The 21,465-nt window shown below is 38.8% G+C and overlaps 1 protein-coding gene across 1 annotated transcript in view; it reads right to left on the bottom strand.

Annotated features, from left to right (window-relative positions):
• The window catches only part of grip2b (glutamate receptor interacting protein 2b), a 112,538-nt gene extending 93,660 nt beyond the window's left edge, over window positions 1-18,878 (bottom strand). The window contains exon 1 of the mRNA XM_041978936.1: window positions 18,818-18,878. Within this exon, the coding sequence (XP_041834870.1) occupies window positions 18,818-18,863 (46 nt within the window). The 5' untranslated portion in view covers window positions 18,864-18,878. The remainder of the gene's footprint in view (window positions 1-18,817) is intronic.
• Window positions 18,879-21,465: the final 2,587 nt, after the last annotated feature.

Below are 21,465 nucleotides of genomic sequence, written 5' to 3'. Positions count from 1 at the left end.
GAATGAAAACGAGGACAACTTGTAGAAATTGTGCAAGTTATTGAATTGAGTCTATGCAAGTGTTGAGGGCGTGTTGGGTGGTTGGAAAAAGCTTTTAGCTGTGCATTACTGCCGCCAACCGGTGTCTAAAACTGACGTCAGATTGAGGGAGTGAACTCAGTAGTGGACAAACTGACTTAACCATGACAACATAAAAGACACATGGAAGTGTGAGGACAGCAATGTATGACAACGTTTGAAATGATTGTTCCAATTTACGTGCAAAAGGGAGTATAAATGGGCCTAACTGAGCATCTGAGGAGCATGGAGTGAAACCAGACCAGTATCCCTCCAGCAACCCAAAAAATATTAAGGGAGGGAAAAGAAAAAGAAAAAGAAGTGAAAGGAGGCAAAATAAACAGTCAGGAAATGAGTCATGTCAGCTTGCTCCTCCAGACAAATACACACACACAGATCTTAGACCACTCGGTTGCACATTTTATTCCGCATGTGGTCAGAGGTTTTCTCATCTCGTTTGTGTCTCAAGCTCTCCTATTCCCTCCCTCTCTCTCAGTCCGTGGGTTTCAAGTGCAAATGAATCCACACTTGGAGGATTATGGGTAAAGTACTTTGAAGTGGCAAATGATGGCCTCCTGTGGCTCAGTGCAGGAAAAACACATGCAAGCAGAACATCTACACCCACTTATGTGCTTGAACACTCTAGCTCTTCAACACACAGGCCAACTCCTTCATTCTCACACACACACAGAGAAGCTGGAGCAAGCTGCTGATTAAGAGAGCTCACACATCTCTGAGTGAAGTGAAGGACAACTGAAGAAAACACACAAGCATAAAGTCGACTATCTGATTTGAACCACAGGCTTTGAATAAGCTTGTCTAAAAGGTTCTCTTTCAAAGATTCCAGCCAAAATAAAGCAGATTAAAAAGGGGAAAAGTTATTTTCTGTAGATAATAATAAGCATCATCATTGTAGTGGAAGGATGCAATACAATGAGATTTTAATACAGGAAATTCATGTTGAAACATTATTCCTGAGTTTGTGACTATAAATCAAGTTTCAGTACCACAGACTCACATCACAGCTAGGTGTAGTTGGATTTAGGGCTGATATGTCTAGTATACTCGAAGTATCCCGAGGCGTTTTACGTAGGATGTATAAAATGGCTATATGGCGAATGCTGAGTATAAAATATCACAGCAGCGTTTTACACGTCTACGTGGGGTTTTCTTGGTAGGGCTCTGCCTGCTGGTCGGTGTGTAGCTCACTAAACGCTGCAAACACACCCCTGCAAACACAGCTCACTCCCCTCCCATCCAGAAAACTCCTGCGCACATGCGTGTTGTTGTTTCAGGATAGACAGGAAAAAGCATGGCGACAAGGAGTATGTAGGTAGTTATTTTATTATTATTATATTATTATTAAATAAGAGCAGACGTTATTATTAAAGCAGATATTTCTGTCTGATTTACAGGTGGTTGATGCGCTCTCTGTCTGCTGGTGGGAGTGTAGCTCACCTGTGTGTGCATGCGGCATGTAGAGTCAGAACGAAACCACAGCGCAGCCAGATTGCAGCGCACACGCACCTGATGTAAATTGTAGCCTCCGCTGGTGCGTTGTTAGTGCATGATGTCACTCAAAGCACACAGCATAGAATTACACTAAATAGATCTGCACCTATAGATCAGGCCTATTGTCACGATACCTGATCCAGAATTTTCTTCGTCATCGGTACAGATACCAATATCAGGTCAGGGCATCCCTACCCAAGTGAGCATATTAACTTTTTGGTATAAGTAAAAGACATTTTTATTGTTTATATTGTAATTATTTTGTTCTATATATAATCCTTTAGCAAAGGAAACCCAGTTATTTGACTGTAAGATGAACCTACAGCTTGTCCACCATTGCTACTGATGGGAACAGCATGAAGCTGGATAGCAGTAAATTCCAAATAACTAACAAAAATACAGCAAAACAGTTTGCAATTTCATTACATTGTGACCCAGAAATCCCACATCTGTTTATCAGCCATTTATGATCAATGTTTGATGTCTCTTTAAAAACAACCCTGGATGACATTCACTTCTATTTATATCTAAACTTTCATCTTTGGTAGAAGTGCATCCTTAATGTTATAATAATCCTGATTATGCTTTTTTTTGCAGATTTTCATTTTCACTTTGAACTGTGGTGCTGAGATAAAAACTTGTCTTTGTGCATGTTTAGAACATCAAATGTCCCTGTTTGCCGTCCCACTTTTACCACTCATTACTGCAGCTTTATCACTTTTTTTCCTTTCTCACATGCCTCACACTTCCTCCTCTCTGAGTCTATATCTCCCCCTGCTGAGCATCTTCATTTCCTTCATTCTAATGGCACTTTACACTGCAGGACACAAATGAGGACAGATGGAGACTAAAAAAATTGCCTGAGAGGACAACAAGACAGGAAAAACTGAGGCAAACAGAAGATGGGTGAATACAGCAGAGAAAGCAAGAAAGAAAAAGAGAGTAAACTGATGCTAAAGTAAAATGAAGGCAGTAAAACTGAGGGAAGTAATGGGCCTTGAAGCAAACAAGATATTAACAATTAGAGATTAGTTAAAATTTCTGACTATACTACGACCTCTATAGATAGGAATTATTTTGAAATAACTCAGTCTAGTCCGGTCCTAACCTAAGTGGTCATGTCACAATTTAGATGTGCTTCAGTAAGTACAAATATTCAGAATTGAAATGTTCTTTAATACCCTGAACTCATCAATGATAACATGGCAGTTCCCTCAATCTGTTGCCAGCTCACACATATAACCAGTCTAAAGATCATTATGATCATCAGCTGGTCATTCACCACTGAGGTGTGAGATGTACTGTGTACCGTAAATGTACTGTGTACCGTAAATGTACTGTGTACCGTAAATGTACTGTAAACCGAAGAGCGCCATCAAAGGCTCGCTCTACTGCCAATGTGGGAAGTGATGGCGATTTATTTCAGTAAGCTCCCTCAGAAAATTGGGGTGGCGTTATTCAGTGGGTAGAGTGGTCGTCTTGTAGCCTGAGGGTTGCGTGTTCAATCCTCGTCCTGTCAAGCTCATGTCTAGGTGTCCCTGAGCAAGACACTGAACCCCAAATTGTTTCTGATGGGTCATGGTTGAGCGCCTTGCATGGCAGCTTCCACCATCAGTGCGTGAATGTGTGTGTGAATGGGTGAATGTGATATAAGGTGAGAAGTGCTTTGGGTATCATTCCAGGTACAGAAAAGCACTTTATAAATACGAACCATTTACCATTTCCAAAATTCTTGTATAAACCTTTGATCTTTTATGTTTTAAGTCTCCTAAATACTCACAATACTGAATCCCTGTGACCGGCACCGGAAATATTTTCACCAAGAGGAGAAAAAATTAAGTAATACCAAATATAAGAGATGCCGATAATAAACTAATATTATCCAGTCAAATACATTATGAATATCTTTCAGGCTGTACTTCCCTCCTAACCTAACTCATTGTGTTAAGGTCATGCTGTAAACAGCACAGCAACTTGATCTTTTTCCTCCTTTCAACCACAGAATAGCTACGTCCAGTGTGGGAACTCAAAATCACATTATTATGGACCTCAAGATTAAAATCAATAATGGGCTTGACACACTGGGGACCACCAACACCAGCGACAGCCGAAACTCATCGCAGCCCAGGTGAAATCCAACACACGGGATGCGACAAACAGCAGCGATTGTGTCAGAGTTTCGCATCGCGCTCTCAGGTCACTTTCCTCCAAGAAATTTGCTTGTTCAGGATATCAGGATATTGTTCAGGAGAATTTTGACATTTTCAAAGCAGTCTGTGACATACAAGGCATGAAGGATGAAGAGTCAGAAGATTTTGCTTGAATTGACAGAAATGTTGCTGTTGACTCTACTGTAAAAAAAAAAAAAAAAACAAGAGAAAGACAAACCTGGGTTCATCCTATTTTACAAGGGACAGCATGGTGAATGATGGTCAACTTCAAGGCAGATCCAGATAAATCCAGGACCTATCTACGTTCAGACAAATGGCTCCCCTGGCACCATGCGGCTGCCTTTTATTCACAAAATCTTTGAATGAAGTATTGTAAAGTATGGGAATGTCAGACACAGCTAAAACGATCTGTTCCTCCATGTTGAAAGTTTCTCCATGTTGAAAGTGTTTGTAAACTGCACTGTCTAGCCTGCTCTCAGCTCAATGGTCAATTAATGAAACCCTCGCTGGTTGGTTGTAGTGCCAGCGACAAAAATTGAACATTTTTCTATTTTTTTGAGTCGTGAACGAGTGCAACATTCCATATGCACGAATATCGCTGGGCCAAAGGAGGACAGCGATTTTCACCTCATCGCACAGGTTCCATAGGAAATTAATGGAGAAGGAGCGACGTCCCTCCCGTGTGTTGAGCCCATAAATGTTTGTCGTTTAATGTCTAAGGTACATTTCTTGAAAATTTTACAGATTTGCAGACTGAGAAAATCAGACGTGTAACTTTTTCTGGCATTTTTTTTTTATTTTGGTCAAAGATCTTATGTTCTTTTTGCATCATTTATGCTAAAAAATGATGGACAAAAATGTTCCATACATAATACAACAAGAAAACAAGGCAAAAACCTGCAGAAATGTGTATGAAAAAACAGCACACTGGACCAACAATGTTACTGGATCAGATTTACTTTGGTACAATTTTGTATGTTACCCTTTTTGTCTCTTTAAGGAATAGTCTGTTTAGTATGCCATTAAATATCCAGAATAACCACAAATTTGATCAACAACTGCTACAATAAGTTTGAATGAATGAATTAATTTATTGTCATTGCACAACAATTATATTAGCAATCACTGGCAGTGAAATTCTTGAATCCCAGGCTCTCCTAACATTGCTAAGTTTCTGTTAAAGAAAAAACGTTACAGATGTTAACGTCCCGTTGAAACGCCATCCTGCTCCAAAGTTCGTTCTGCTTGTTGTCCAATGACTGAACATTTGCCAGAAAAATACTCGGTAGAGGAGGCCGATTACCCTGTTTCCTCCCCCGGACCAGGACTCCAGCTCGTGACCCTCTTTTCCTCCGCCACTCAGGTACAACAACAGGTAGGTGCCGCCATGGAGATTCCCCGCTGTGAGCTGGTGGTGGTGGCGATAAAAAGTTTTTTCCACTACCGACCTGATGCAAAGTAATTTATCTCTATCGTATTGTATGATAGGGCTCACTATAGCAGGTTGCATTACTAAGAAAAAAAGAATAATAATAAAAGACTAAATAGAGACTAAATAAGGAAAAAAAAAAAAAAACGTTACGGGAGAGAGCTTGAGATGCAGCAGCCATCAGGGCCATCTTCAAGTTTGTCCCCGCCCTTAAATAAACTTCACAATTACTGACTACACATAATATGAGGGAAATACGACTCATCCTTTTCAAATCCATCATTGAAGGCGTCCGTGCCTTTGAGGAGAAAGAGAGTTTCTGGATGGAACATCTTTCAACTATGCTCCATTGAGAGGTGTGAAATTTAGACCAGGACTGAGGACTGACCAGGTTTGATCAGCGACATGGCGACACTGTGCTAAAACATTTTCCACACATCTTAGTTGAGGTTCCACAAAACATGATTTCTGTAGAGTTAGGACACAATCACAATTTGAGTTAAAGTTGAGTTAAAACAACAGGAAGGTCACCTCCATGGATGCCGCTCCACAGATTGCCATGGTTACATGTAAACAAAACACATTACAACAAAACTTTGCCATTCTGTGGCTTTAGGCAACAATTCCCTTTTGTTGGGATTATAAGAAAGGACACAGGTTTTAGGCTAAAAATCTATATATTTATCATGTGACCATCACTGTGATGCACCCCTAGAAGTCACAAATTACGAGTATCTGCCTTGTTGAATATGCACCGCATGGCTGTGGAAATGAGTACAGTCTCACTAATCATATTGTCCACAGAAAGCAAAGTACACAGCAAGCAAAATACAAAAAATAAATAAATATATAAAAAGACAGAATAGTAATGGAAATTGCTGATTGTAGTTTAAAGTAGAGCAGAGCAGGATCGCAGTGAAAAATGAAGGCGGAATAAGACCGAAAGAGAGACAGAGGTAGAGAAGAGGAGACTGCAAATCAGCACGTTTTTGGCACTGCAACTTGGAAGTCAGCTCAGTTTGAAATGCAAATTAATCCCAAATCTGTTTTCCACTCTTCCTCTGTAGAATCACAGCTTTCTGCTGTGCCAGCTATCTTACCTGTCAGTCCTACCGTAATTCACTCATTTCTGCTCCTCATTAAAAAAAAGAAAAAGAAATTACCATTTTGCTTTCTTCTCGCCAAAGACAGTGCAGTACTTTTTTGAGTTTCTAATTAGTGTGGATGTTTACATGCAGAGCAATAAAAACTCAAAGAAGCCTGATATTTTTATAGATCTTTTTGGTCTAGTTTACTACCAGTGCCATAACCTCTTCAGGATCTGTACTGTGATAATGAGCAAATGATTCTATTTACGCCACATGAAATATAAACATACTCTGCAATGCAAAGTACAAATATCACAATTTAAGATAAAACTGCAGCAGAGGTATTTCAGACCTCTGGTGAGCTGGAATAAAAAGAGCCTCTTGGATCAATATTCAGGTTAATTTTGCTGGAACTGCATAAAACATCTTTCATAACTGCCCATTTGCTCTGTGCCTGCCTGCTCCTTACACACATTTTCCAAGCAAAGGCACTTGGCCGCATGGATTTATAACGAAGCAGTTAATCTGGGGTTACTTCATGCTGCTTATGTCCAAAATATTGGCTCAGTAAAATATCTAAATCTTCATTATGAAGTTTAACCCAAAAATAATTACAAGGCAAAAAAAATAATGCAACTCTGAATGATTTGGAACTGCAGAAGCTTAGTGAAATAAATGTGTGGCTCAATTTTTATTGGACTCAGAGTGGTTGGACAATATTTTCACTCTGAGTTAAGACTTTGTGTCAACCTGCTGTCACTACCAAAGCATTTCCAGGCTGCTGCTTCACTGATAAAAAACCTGGATTCTATAACCTGGAATAAGCATCCAAACAAGTTAAAGAAAACTTTTCAGCTTTATGCACATGTACAATGATCTCCCATGAAGAAAGATAAAAACATTTAAATCGCCACAGCCTCCTGATGCACCACAAGGATGGCACTGAGCATGTGCAGAAGCAGAGGGAGGCATTCATGAACTGAGGGTGTTTGTCTGAAAAGCGAGTTCATATTAACCTCCTTAATATGACCCAGCCTTTGTCTTTCTTCTTTAACTGGGCTATGACATAATGAGGCCAAACTACCAAAAAACGTGAGACCTCCATCTCTGTTTCTTTGTCCCTCATATGGTTTCATTCTCTTTGATTTCCATTCGTTTGCTGTGCTCATTTCAGCTTATTGTGTTCACTGACAGCAGACTACAGGAGCTGAGAAAGGCCTAACAGTTTTTCTAAGGGTTCCTGAGAGCACCTCTAGAAAACATCAGCCCACAGCCTTATCTGCATTATACCAGCCAACAATGCTGCCACTTGTCACTTCTTTACCCCTACAGGCAACACAACCTGTCATCGCTTCCTCAGATTCTGTCTTAAATCATCCTTTCTCACTTGTTTTGTTTCTCCTACCTCTACATTTTTGCTTCCCCTAAATTGCTGTCACTTTTTTTAACAGCCTTTGCCCCTCTTTGCCTGGTTTTTAAAGCCCTGTTCTAGTTTTCCATTTTTTTCCCTCATTACTATTCTTTTTGCTTAATTACCATTTCTATCTTGATTTTTGCTGTCTATCAGGCTTTGGCTCACTCACACTCAAGTGCTTCTGGAGAATAAGAGTTTATATATTACAGCCCAGAGCAGACAGTACTGTACTGATTATATATTTATATATAAATAAAAGCAGCTTCACTCTTCCAGGATTTGACAAGTCCTTCCACGGCTCGTTTCTAATGATGGGGGGAATTTTAACGTGAGTGATTAACAACAGCCTTTAGTCTACTCTGGCTATAATGTTGCTGCTATTGTGTTAGCATGCATTCAGTCAGCGTAAGTAAAAACAGTTTGTCTGAATTACAACTTGACTACAAGCGCTGCACACAAATGAAAACTTAATATTCATCTTTCAAGCCTGCATGTTGAAGGTCTGATATTGGTGGACTGAGCTGCTTCTAGCTGGAACTGACTAATTCAGCTCAGTCTCAAAAATATAATAACTATAATTCTACAGGCACACCTGGACGAGAGTTCCAGCTCCCTTGGTGATGCACCTGTAATCAACACACCAAGCAGCAATCAAGTGCTCAGCAGAAGGTTGTGGCATTCCTGTTTCTATGCAACGGTTTTTCAAAAACTTTCCAGAATGACGTAACAGGAAGCTAATAGATTTACAAATTAAAATGGACCACAAAATTTTTGTCTACCGTCTTGTTCTTGAACTAATTAAAGAAACATTTCTAAGGCTGAATGCATCATAGCACGTTACCCAAACAAATGAGATATGATGTGGTTGTCCACTTATCTCACACTCATGTAAAAAACTGATCTGTGCATCCCAGCTTTAGATGAAAACACAAGAAAGAAATTAAGTGAGAATGTTTTAATTTAAGTGTGAACTCCTTGACACTGAGGAAATGATACATCCACACTGAGCATATTTAATTCAACAAATAATATTGAAATGTTCTTTTTTACTTGCCAGTTTTTTTCCCTAATTGCCAACAGGCTTTAAGGGGATTTGCGGGCAGCAGAAGCTTTAACTGTTAATATGACAGAAACGTGCTCATTTTCCTGTTTTATTCCAATTTCTTTTGATCATCCATCAACACAACAACCCATCAGTCGACAGCTTACGTCTCTTCATCCTTTTCAGTTCCTCTCAAACTCCCTTTTTCCTCAGTCCACTAATGTCACCCAGCTCCATAACAAAATGAAATTGATCTGGAACATTCACTGCAGCATCCATGGCTTGTTGTGTGTTTCTTTGTCTCGTCCCATTCATGTCAGACTGATCCTGATCACCTTTTTATTACACATCACTTCATGAATTGAAAAGCTAAACTACTAATCAGCAAATACAATCACAAATTTTGACTGAATTTAAATGATGTTAAAGAGACTTTTTATAATTGCACTTGAACTGAACTCATTTACTTTCTCTGTAAAGCACCCTGAGGTTATTTTCTCAATGAAGCGGTTCATTATAAATAAATTGTATTAAACTAAATATTTAATATTTGGAGGTTTGAAACAGGGAGGTGTGATGGATTAGTTTGCTGTATCGGTGGCTGACCCCCTCTTTTTCCCCAAACTGAAACTACATTCATTCAAATTGGATTTTCTAATGATAAATATATATTTTTTGTTGTTGTTGTTGTTGTTTTTTTGTTTTTTTCAAATCCAACCCAGGCTGCTTTCATACATTTTCAAATCACATTTATGTTTTCCAAACCTCAGTCTGAACGGTTGAGTCACATTTCATTGGACTTTGTCATCACTGAAGTGAGACAGACCTAATAATTCTACACAAGTAGAGGAGAGACACAGCAAAACCAAATGTAAACAGGACAAAAGAAAATATCAGGGTTTTGTTGGCTCAGGTTCTACATCATCTTGAAAACTGACACGTTTCACGTCCATCTTTACCTCCATAATCACATCACGTCTTCATGTCCTTCTAGGCCAGCGACTGTTCACTCTGGAGTCTAATGGCCGTCACATTAAATAATAGTATAAATGTAAATAAATCAGATCTCAGCATAAAATGAGTATTAAGACCTGTAATATGAAAGCAGCCTAATTTTATTTGGGAAAAAGACCGATTTCAACAAAGAATCTGACTTTTTTCTGCTAAGATCGGGGTGGCTGTAGCTCAGGAAGAAGAGCAGCTGTCAGCCAACCGGAAGGTTGGTGGATCAATTCCATGCTTTCTCTGAAAGTGTCTTTGGGTAAGACACCCTAGGTTGCCTCCTGATGTGCCTATTGGGGTGTGTGTGAATGGGTGAATGTGACAGGTAGTGTAAAGCGCATTAAGTGGTCAAACTGACGGGAAAAGTGCTGTACAAGTCTTTTTACTATTTAAGATTCAGAACTGATTGTAAAAATCCAACTTCAAGCAAAGTCTTCTTCAAAATACCTCAGCATGCAAATTCATCAGCCAATAATCAGCTTGATGTCTGCTGTCGGCTTACTGCCAAACAAAACAAAACAAAAAAAAAATTTAATGGTAGACACCAGTATTTATCTGCTGTGTTTTATCTGGTTGCAACACATTCAACTTAGTCTTGATACTGAAAATGTTGTGTTGGGCTGAGTAAACACTGAAAAGTCATCAAGTTAGTAAAAAATAACCATGCTAATTTATTTATTTTTTTTTACCAGTTTTGTATTTAGTTGAAAAATTGTTGTATATCAAAGATTGTTCAAAAGCCTTTATTTTTTTTTTTTTTTATATGTTTCCTTCATGAGTGAATTTGTGCTCATTTAAAAAATAATGTAAGGTTAAAAATTCAGTTATTTATTATAAACCACAATTCATTATTTTCTCTGTAATGCCTAAATTTTCACAAATGGTGGATCCCTATTAATTCAACAAAAGCTTAAATCTGCTTTTTGTACACAGTGAACTCATAAGTTCAAAGTTATTTAAATTTTATTTTAATTTGGTTCCAAATATAGCACCAATTCACAACAAAGTGATCTCAAGGCACTTTAAAGAAATAATTCATTCAAGCCATTTTATCATGATCTAATTAAAATAAATCCACATTATTCTGCTTATAATAACTGTGTTGACACAAGCCAGTTCCTAAAAAAATAATTGCCTAGCTAAGGAAAACCATCGGATTGCATCAAATCCATCCGATACTAAAATGAACATGTTTTCATACTAAACTGAGAAAGGTTTAAAATCATCCTGAAAAAGGCAAAAAGCGGATCAATCTAAATAACATTAGTATCGATACCGAGGCTCGTATTGTTATTGTTTGTTTAGATGTGGAAGTCCATGTGCCTGTCGATTCTTTCTGTTTAGGATGCTGAAGACACACATTACACACTTAAGACACACTCTACACATTCGGATTCATGATAACTGGGTTTCTGCTGTTTGGAGCGGGAGGTTTCCTGGCATATCACAAAATTCGGATTTCTGTGCTGGTGTGTGTCGAGCTATGAACAATCAGACTTTGGCGTTGCAGGAGCTAAATCATAAACTGGAGGCTATTCTAGCTCAGAATGGCAAGCTGGTTGCGATTCCGGAGCTTGTACGTGGGGTGGACACCAGTTTGGAGAAGTTGTCGAATCAGCTGGATGGAAATTGACCCACAAATTTGGATGATTTAGAGTCGCCAGTGGGACCACTGAGAGACTCAAGGCAGACAAAACAGCTCTGGCCTGAAACTAAAACAAATGCTGTTATCTAAATTCGGCTCCCTGTACTGGCCTTGGATGGCTGGTTATAAAGTTCTCCTGGAAGGTTATGTTGACGGATGCTCAGTCCCCCCACCCTCCTCTCGGGCGGTGGACTTTTCCTGGATCAGCTCCCAAGGTCGTCCCACTATCATCTGGTGGCAGAGACTGGAGAAAGGAACTGGGAGAAAGTTCACAGGCTCACTTACTGCACACACACACGCACCACACTCACATACACCACTACAGACACACGTCCCCTGATGATTCACTGCCTTGGTCGATCCTTCCCTCCCTCCCTCCAGTCCCGGGCGGCGGGTCGACTGGATGTGCTCATGTTCAGCTGCGTCTACACTTGGCCGCGATGGGAGACCCCTCTCCCCCCCTGTCATGTGTTTCTTATGTTGTGAATGTCCGAATGTGCTTTTATGTACTGAGGTGTGTTTTTTTTGTATTTCAACACTGGGCCCTTAGGCCCAGCGTGGAGATGCCTTTTTTCTAGCCTCATCTTATTCCCCTCATGCTATCTTTTCCATCTATGTCTAATACTAATATAGGTGCGCCGCGCTGTGGCTGCTGCCTCAGTCTGCCTGATCCTGTTTGTGCTGACATGTTGTTGCTGTCTAGTCTTGGACGGGTTGTACTGGAAGTCATTTCAATGTACCTGTGTCCTGCACTTGTATAATGACAAAAAAAATAATCTTGAATCTTGAATCTTGATCCCACCCAATAAGATTGGTAATTTTCTTTCAGAGGGCTTTGTGGGCAAAAAGCCAAAGAATGTGAAAGAAAGCCAGCAATAGTAGGATTTGCCATTTAGTTATTCAATAAAATAAATTTTAAAAGATTATTTGGCAAAAATCTTTGTTCTGTGTTTTACTAATAATCCTAATCATGATCAATGATTAAAGACAAAGTCATTAAATGATTGTGAAATTTTAAGTAAAAAGTATTGATGATGTATCAGAATCTACAATACTTGCCCTGGATTTATTTGATATCGGATAAATACCAAAGTTTGCAGTATCGCCCCAGCACTAATCCTGATTCAAGTCCAAACTCGAGAACTGGAATAAACGTGCAAACGTGTGCCTTGGTCATGTTGCAGGATGATTAACCGTCACAGCCAGGATTTTACAGCTTTTATATGACTTAAACTGATTTATTTAGGATGGCTTTTAACAGCCAGAAGTGTGGTGACACTTCTATTTTATTTTTCTCCTTCATCCTTCTATTTTTTGTGCCTTTATTATTCATCTAATTATTACTGATGTACTTGTTTTCTGGTGTGTTTTTAAATTGTTTTAACTTTTTGTAAAGCACTTTGGTTCAGCAGTGGATTGTTTTAAAGTGCTATAAAATAAAGTATACTTACATGAGAGATTAAGCTGCTCCATCTCTGACCTTTAGTCATTTATATTCTCAATTACATTTAATACAAATAAAATCTTATTTCCTTGGATGATGTTCAATGTTTTCAACCAGATAATTTTCCTGAGATACCACTCTTTGAGTCCTTTATGTAAATAATTAGCTTTTTCATTATTTTCTGTCATGTCATTTCATTCGTTTCTGTCATCTTTCCTCCCAGCAGTCAATCTTTTGCTTTCCTTTGGCCATTTTTCCCTTCATCTTTCTTAACTTTTCCATATCTGCACTTATGATTTCTTCTTAAAATGACATGTTTTCTCATATTTCCTCTTTGCTCCTTCTCCGTTTCAATCTTGACCCATTTCCATTCCCACCGTTCTCTCTATCTCACCACGGCTGTTTCCTAAATTTTTTGCTCCATCTTTTCTACCTCTCCCTCCTCTCCTCATCCCCCCTTTTCTGTCTCCATCTCTCTCTTGCTTTTCTCTCTGTGCTCAAGGTATAAATAGGACTCCTAATAAAGTGCTAATTAATCTCTGGTGACAAAATCAAAGAAAGCACATCTGCATTGCTGAGAGGAGGATTGGAGGGAGAGGGTGGGACAGGAAAAGGGGAAGACAGGAAGGCGGAGAAAGAAGGAATGAAAATTCAGATGAGGAGAATTAAAAAAGGAATTTGACAAACACTGAAATTTAGGCAAAAATCTTTCAAGGTTTTCAAGTAGTCTTTTGGAAAAAAACAAACTTTAATTTAAAATGATCTGAAGAATCATGAGGATTAAAATATGATATCAACCCAACTAATTAATAAAAAACAATTAAATAAAACATCTGAGCATCTATTGTCTCCTAAACCGAATATACAGTAATATTATATTTTAAGTAATAATAGTAACAATAATCATAACATTATCATCATCAAAGATAATTTCTGTGGAGTAATTAGGTGATGCAGTGGATCTAAATTATTTTACTTAGTAAATTCTGAAACTCTACTTCACAGTCTAACAGGTGTGAGTGGAAAACTGATTTAATTTATTTAAAAACTCTGTTTTCCACAATACACGACTGTGGGAGTTTAGTACAGCAAGAGTGAAGGAGACGTCCATGAAGCTTATAAAAGAGCTGATGCTCTCGAGGCTGGAGTTGCTTACAAAACCAAAAAAACTCTAAAGAGTTTGAACTCCACCAGTAAGAAGTGATGGACAAATTATATTAAGGATTCTGCACTTCTATAACTCTTCCTGAAGCAGAGAGATACAAAACCCTGTCAGAGCTTGTATCAAAACACCACTGTCACATGACTGATGGCTTCAGAAGCTTCAAACGTAGTCACTGCTTCGTTTCGTGCTTCATTGATTCAAAATGCGTTTCAATGGTTTGACATCTCTGACTGGTATCTATAAAAGTTTTTATGATGAATACTGGACTAAAATTATAAAACAAGACACAAAATGTTTTGTGTTTATTCAAAAGTCATTATCAGTTGCAAGCTGCAGCAGAAAGGCTCTCTGGTCTTGTTTGTACAGACTTTTATATTTCACCACTAATTTGAGATTTGTTGTCAGTAAATGATTAACCAAGTTATTTTAAATTAAATCTGGCCATCTTTATCTACTTTGAGGTCTAGTCAGACAAATGAAGAAATTTCAAAGTAAACCCACCATATGTGGCTAATGAAGGGAAGATGATATGAAGTCCCTGGCCTGAAAGATGTGATGACAATGAGAGACAAGGATTTTAAATCATCATGAGTATTTAAAAAGAATGAAAAAAAATGCACAATTTTTATACATATTAATCATGTTAGTCTCAATAGGTAGCAAACTGCTCAGTCCTTAGTTTGTTCCAACTGCTGCAGAATTTAAACCAGCACATGATCCAATAAATGAAATTCTGCTTCTCCGAATCATTCTGGATGACAGGAGTCATTTACATATTCTTGATGGCAAACTGTAAAAATAAAACAGTCAAATGTTTGTGATCAAATAAAAACTAAGTTTATTAAATGTCACGCACTGTAAATATAACAGTAGCTTGACAGCAGCTTCACTGGGACAATAAAGAAGGTCTTTGAATCCATCACCAGAAGTTCACTGCATCCCCATTAAATCTACATAGTTTCAGCTTCTTTGTTTTTCACAGACTAGAAATTCCTCTTGAACCTATAAACAAATCCACTAACTTTGACAACAACATACACATCTGGAGGTAAAACAAGACCATGTCTTTCACACAATGAAGAATGTGAGGGAAGCCCTTCATACATCCATCCTCTTTTGGGAAACCTTTGTCAATAAACCTTTCCACAGAAAATCAGAGCTGCTGCAACTGGCTGTCAAACAAAAACTAAACAATGAGCCACATGAGATGTGGAAAAAAAGAAACAACAGATGATCTTAATACTCTTTTTCACAGCCTGCCAAAGTCTACTCTGATCCTGAGACATTTCTCTTCTCATTTTCTCAGCCAGTCTTCACAACTCAAGGCTATTCTGTCATTCTTCCTTCCAGATCAACATCTACACAACCTTCTTTCTCCTCCAAGTCCCATCTCAGTAACCAAGTACCACCTTCAGCATCCAGCCTCATGTCTTTAGTCCTTCTCTTAAAACAAACTCTAAAATGACACTTTTACTGTGTCTAGTTACTTGAATTTCTTTATTAAAGCTGTGCATCACAGTCTCACTTTTGCCAAAGCTGCCCAGTGTAGCAACATGTGAGATATACAATCTGTAAGCTGGAAGACAATCTCATTCCTTCATATGGTTGTAATGCAACTGAAACAGATACAATTCCTGCAAAACAACCAATAAATCACAACACCTGATGCTACATCTACAGCTGGTGTAGATGAGGCAGCAGGCTGGTTAACTTGGAAAAAAAGAAAAAAAAAACTTATTCTTTGTTTCTGTGAAGGGTTAAAACTGTGTGAGCAGACAGCTCAGGCAAAGTTAAACTCAGCAACATCCAGCAGGATTTCCAAAAGCAGCCAAACCCAGCAGAACTGGGAAATTAATGGATCAGGAAAGTGGATGCAGGTGTGCTGATGACAAACAGTGAACAGGTGTGAAAGATGGCACGCTGAAGAAGAGCAGAGACTTGGTGGGTGGAAAAAGATTATGCAAAAGAACTGAGTCCAAACTAAAACTGAAATAAACAAACTCGCTGCCAAAGATTTTAAAAGGAATAAGTTAATATTGTTGCAGACCCCCTACCCTGATCCTTTCTCTAGTTAACTATTACCATCTATGCTTCATCAACAAAAGTCAAAACACTGGGTGTCTGATCACACGTGTTAATACTAATCAAAAAACACCTCATCTTTTTTTTTTAATATAGAGACTCCCTGCATAAAAAATACTCTGTTAGACTTGTTTGTTTGCTTCAGAGGTCTGAAAGCAGGAGTGTATCCAACTCTCATGTCAAAAAGTTTTTTTGTTTTTTTTAAGTCCTTTAGTTAAAATTAAACAAATGTGCCCCATCCTTAAGGAAGAAATGGGCAACTGAGGTGAACAATTAGAAAAAAAAATGTCTTCCTTTGATTGTCATGTTTATATTAATACATTCATTCAAGTCACTGGAGGCCTTTGTCATTTTAAAGATTCCATCCAGCGCTGAGTTACAGGTTTGCCAATTTATTTAAAAACTGATCTTTTCTATTCTACAGTCATTTAGCAGACACTTTCTCCAAGGCAACTTAGAGAGGCTGAAGGTGGTTAGGTAGTGGCATTAAGGGTCTTCTCCAGGGACTCAACTGGAAGGTGTTAATTTTCATCCCCTGTGGGAACTAGGGTCTCCTGCATGGGACACAGATGCCCTGCAAACTGAGCTATCCAGCCACCATGTCATTCAACCAAAAAAAAAAAAAAAAGCCAAACAGCTCCTAACTCAAGCGATGAACCAGAGTTGAGTCAACACATAACAGACAACTTAGACAAGACCCAATTTAAAACTGGATCTTTAGGCTCTTTGTAACCAGCAGCCTGTCAGAAAGACACATCATTTGTTACCAATATTTTAGTTGAAAAAATGAAAATACCAGAAATAACACAGTTTGACAGAAAGCAGGATTTTTTTTTTTTTTTTTTTTTTTTTTTTGCAATAACAAGGTGATTTCCAAAGAGCTATGAGCTGAAAACCTGCCATATCTCAGCATGGTGTGCAGTGGGTCTTTAAAACATTTGAGGAAACTTGACAAATGGAGAACAAAAGAAGAAAAATATCTGCAGCAGATGAACAGGATCTAAAAGTAAAGTCCTGAAGAAACAGTAGCAAATCTAAAAAGGATGCTACACACGACGATGTATCTGGACCTTCAGTTGATCCATTTACTGTTGGCTGAAACCTGATCAGATACTGTCTCCGCAGGCAGGTTGCTGTCAAGAAGCCACTATTAAGAAAGAGAAGTGGGAAGAAAATGACATAAGAACTGGACTGAAAATCAGATTGCAACAGATCTGATTGAGTAATGAGTCCTGTGATGTATTTGAGAACTTCAGCCTTTTCATTATGTTATTGACCAGTGACATTAGGAAATTATTCTCTATTAAATCAATAAAACTATATAAAAAACACTCTATAAGCAGTAATGGTGAACATAATCCTGAACTGTAGTTCTAACATTGTGATGAAAGCCGTTATTAGGTCACAGTTTTTACCACATTCCAAAAGACCCACTAAAACATCAGCTTGGCTCTCCTCTGCTGTCAGAACGAACACAAAGCTCTGATTTCCACAGAGAGACAAAAAGCTTCTGAAACATACTGATGCAACAGAACTGTGACAAACAAATCTCAACAGAATTATCAACACACAGCAAATATGACAGTTATTTATCTTCAACGCAACACAGCAATATGGGCAACTTGTACTTCCGCTGGGCATTCAGATTGTTATTATGTGAGTAATCCCAGGGTGGGCTGCAGCGCCCCCCTGACAGGCCGATAGGCGGCGTTTTGTCCCCATTTGCCTCCCTTTCCACTGCGTCTCCAGGCTTCACTTCAAAGCAACACATCTCTAAATTCATAAATAAATCAGCTGGAGAGGGAGAGGAGAAAACTGCCGTCTCCCTTCAACAGAAACACAGACAGAGGCGACAGGAAAAGCATCTCTCACACAAATTATAATCAAATCATGGGATCATGAACAGTGCAAGAGAATCTATGTAAGAAACATAAAGTGAATGATAAATGTGCCATAACCCATTTAATCAAGTGTCAGTGCCACACACAGCTCTGTTAAGTGCCATGAGGTCAAATCATTACTCATCACTTATTGGATTAAATCCATGTTATCACGTTACATTAAATCTATTTAGATGATGCTTTTATCCAAAGTGACTGAGAAAGGAAAATTACATTCAGAAGGTGGCAGTGGAGGAATAGAGGGTGCAGTATCTTGCACATCTTGTGGGAGTGGGAATCGAACGCGCGGCCGCCTGATTGATGCGCTCACTCATTTATTAAAACCGCAACAAAATCCACGTGATCAATACAATTACCTATTTTTAACAGAAAACCAAAATTTGTCAGGCATTAAAATGTTAGAAGTTGCTAGGGTTAGACCAGTCAAAGTTCTAAACATTTTTATCTTTTATTTTCTCCATAAACACTGTCCCTCACGAAGATAAACCTTAAAACCTAAAAAAAAATAACATTATAAAGCACATTAGACCCCATAAGCCCTCAAGTGCCTGTCAAAAGCTCATAGATGGCGAAATCCTAAAAGTATTATAAGCTCATCAGGACGCATTTACAGCCCGGGTTTGTAAATGGACGCGGAGACGCTGAACCCGAATCCGGGGGTGGTGGAATGGGTCTAGTATGAGAGAAAGGATGGGGAGAAAAAAAATAAAAAAGACGCTCGTGCTCTTGGATATTCAAACTGCTCCATCAAATCCAAACGCGGTCGCTTTACTGCAGAAGCGCTTTGGCAACTTCGAGTTGCAGCAAAATCCGCATAAAAAGTAAACAAATAAACACAAACAATAAATACTATATGTGTTTTTACCTTTCTGTAGAAGCCTTTTCTTCAATATTGCCTGAAGAAAAAGCATTTTCCTCCCCACACAGAGTCCACACCGGATGGGTAAATCTCTCCTCGTGGCTGAGCAGAGGAGGAAGAGGGAGGCAGAACTTCAGTCTCCACGCGCCTTTCTCCTCTCTCTCTCTCTTTATCTCTCCACAGCCCTCCTCTTCCTCAGTTCACTCTCAAAGGACACCCACCCTGTTGACACCAGCCGAACCGTGTGTGCGTGCAGGTGTGTGTGTGTGTGTGTGTGTGTTTACATATGTTTTTCCTCTCCTCTGAAGAAAACAGGAATAAAAAATCGTCACATTATCGACTTTAATCAGCCCTGCTCTCAGTCAGGTTCTGCTCTGGCAGGCCTGATCCGTGTTTTCACATGTCCTCCTCCTCTTTTTCTTTATGAGTTAATTTAATTACAGCTTCCTCACTCTCTTCTCCTCTTCCCCTCTCAGTTTCTCTCTTGATTATGCAAAAAAAAAAAAAAAAAAAAAGAAAAAAGATTGTAGCTCAAAGCCTTCGGGACTTCTGTTGACCTAGATTTTTTTTTTTTTTTTTTTAACTTCTTCTCTTTCTTCAGTCTGTGTCTGCTTGCTTAGCATGTGCAGCAGGTTTGCACGAGTGTTTGTGTGTTTGAGGCCATCCAAAGTGCTCCCAACACTGAAACCCACCAGATCATGACTCACTCTGTTGCCTGGAGATCAGGTGAGCAGTGAAATGACAGAAATCAGAAATCACCTTCTCATCTTGATCCATCATACATTGCCAAAGATTCCAGATCAGAATCACATAAAGAGGTGCTGTGGAATAACACAGCTTACATTAAAAAAAAGAAAGAAGCCAGGTAAACTTGCTCTTGCTGAAGGAATTCAGGTTGTTGTTTGACTGAGTCGTCTTAGCTCGATCTCAGTTAATGCCAGTGTCAAGATTTTTTATTAAGATGAATATATTTTAGGGCTGTCAAAAGTAACACGTTAATGGCGGTAACTGATTTATGTAATTAACTGCGTTAATATTTTTAATGCACTTATGGCATGACAAGACCCATACATCTGCCGTTTCATTGATATGACGGCGAGATGTGGAGAGGTGAGACGGAAAAGATGAGCCACACTTTTCCTAAATTCTTTTTTAAACTTATCCTGCACCAACATTTGCACCAACGTGTCTGCTCTAGTGGCTCTCATCTCTGTGCAACAGCTGCTTTCTCCCTCCCTTTTCATGCTCCTGAATCATGACAGCTGTCGGTGATCAGCTGGTCGGCTGTTCTCTCTTGTTGCATGTATTTATTGTTCAGCTGAGAAGGAGGAAACTAGCGGGGATTGGTTCATACCATCACATATTTACCCAAATCATGGCACGTTTTTTAAAGGACCTTTTTTAACACAGTAGTTGGCAGGTGGTAGACGGTTTATACTTCAGCTATGCAGGGGTGGGTCTAGAAAACAACAACATATAGAAGCACATTACATGCTGCTTTTACTGACTCTTGGACTCTGACGTTTACTCAAGGTAAGGTCAGTTAACACTAAATATTTGTAGCATTGGCTCTTTCTGTTGATACATATTTCAGGCATAGTCGCGAAGGAATTTCAGTGTGTAATGGGCAAGGAAGCTACTAGTTCATGGGATGATCCATGGAAATGTGGATCCTGGTCAGAGTAATCATTGTTCCAAAACTTTATTGGAAGAAATGAAGCAAAGAGCAAAAGGAGCATCCGGACTGTTGTTAGCAACAAGTCCAAAACCCCGGTTTGTGATGGTTTGGGGCTGTAACAATGTTCTTGGCAAAGCTAATTTTAGAGCAACACGATATCTTCCAGACCCCAACTTTTCCAGGAACGTCCATCTATTTTTCACAAGACAATTGAAAAGACATTCTGCACACATTTCAAACTGACAGAAGAAGAAGAAGATGAAATTACAGCAGCTTGCCTTCTGTTCTGAATTGTCCCAATAGAGAATTCATGGAGACTTTTCTGTTGTTCAGACATATTTGCAGGAAGACACCGACAAAATAACTGGGAATCCTCAGTGATAGAACATCTACTGTGTGGTGAGAAGTGACATCATTGCAAAATTGTGAAACCTTTTCTGTCCAAACTTTATTTAAAATGTGTTTTAAGCCAGAAATGCTAAAATGCATGTTAAGCTAAATTAGGCTGACAAGACAAAACATAAATCATCCTGGGTTTATTCTGTCTGTAATTCAATACACAAAGTTAATGAAAGAAAATGTTTTTGTCTCCCTTATTTTTTTTTATACCAGTCAAATATAAATTTCAGTTCTGTGCTCTACTAGGTAAAAGTCTTAAATACCAGTGGAGTGCACTTCTCTGCTGGTATTATGCCAGATTTGTCTTAAAAAAAAATAGATTTCAGTTTAAACTACCTTCATGGTTTTTGGGTTCACATCAAAATCCTATAGACCTGACAGCAGCCTTTGACACGGTGGACCACCAAACCCTGACTTGCTTGGAGGAGTGTGTCGGTATCATCTGTAAATTGTATCAAATGTATGTTTCAAATTCATCAAATAAAAACCTGGATTTGGAATCCGTAGATCAAACCTCACACATAGTCTTGGAAGAGATTCATTTGCAGCCTGAGTAGGATGCAGAGGCAGGATACTG

Source organism: Melanotaenia boesemani, chromosome 3 (assembly GCF_017639745.1).
Source record: "Melanotaenia boesemani isolate fMelBoe1 chromosome 3, fMelBoe1.pri, whole genome shotgun sequence".
In the NCBI taxonomy this organism is placed as follows: domain Eukaryota; kingdom Metazoa; phylum Chordata; class Actinopteri; order Atheriniformes; family Melanotaeniidae; genus Melanotaenia; species Melanotaenia boesemani.
This window is presented reverse-complemented; position numbering and strand designations above follow the sequence as displayed.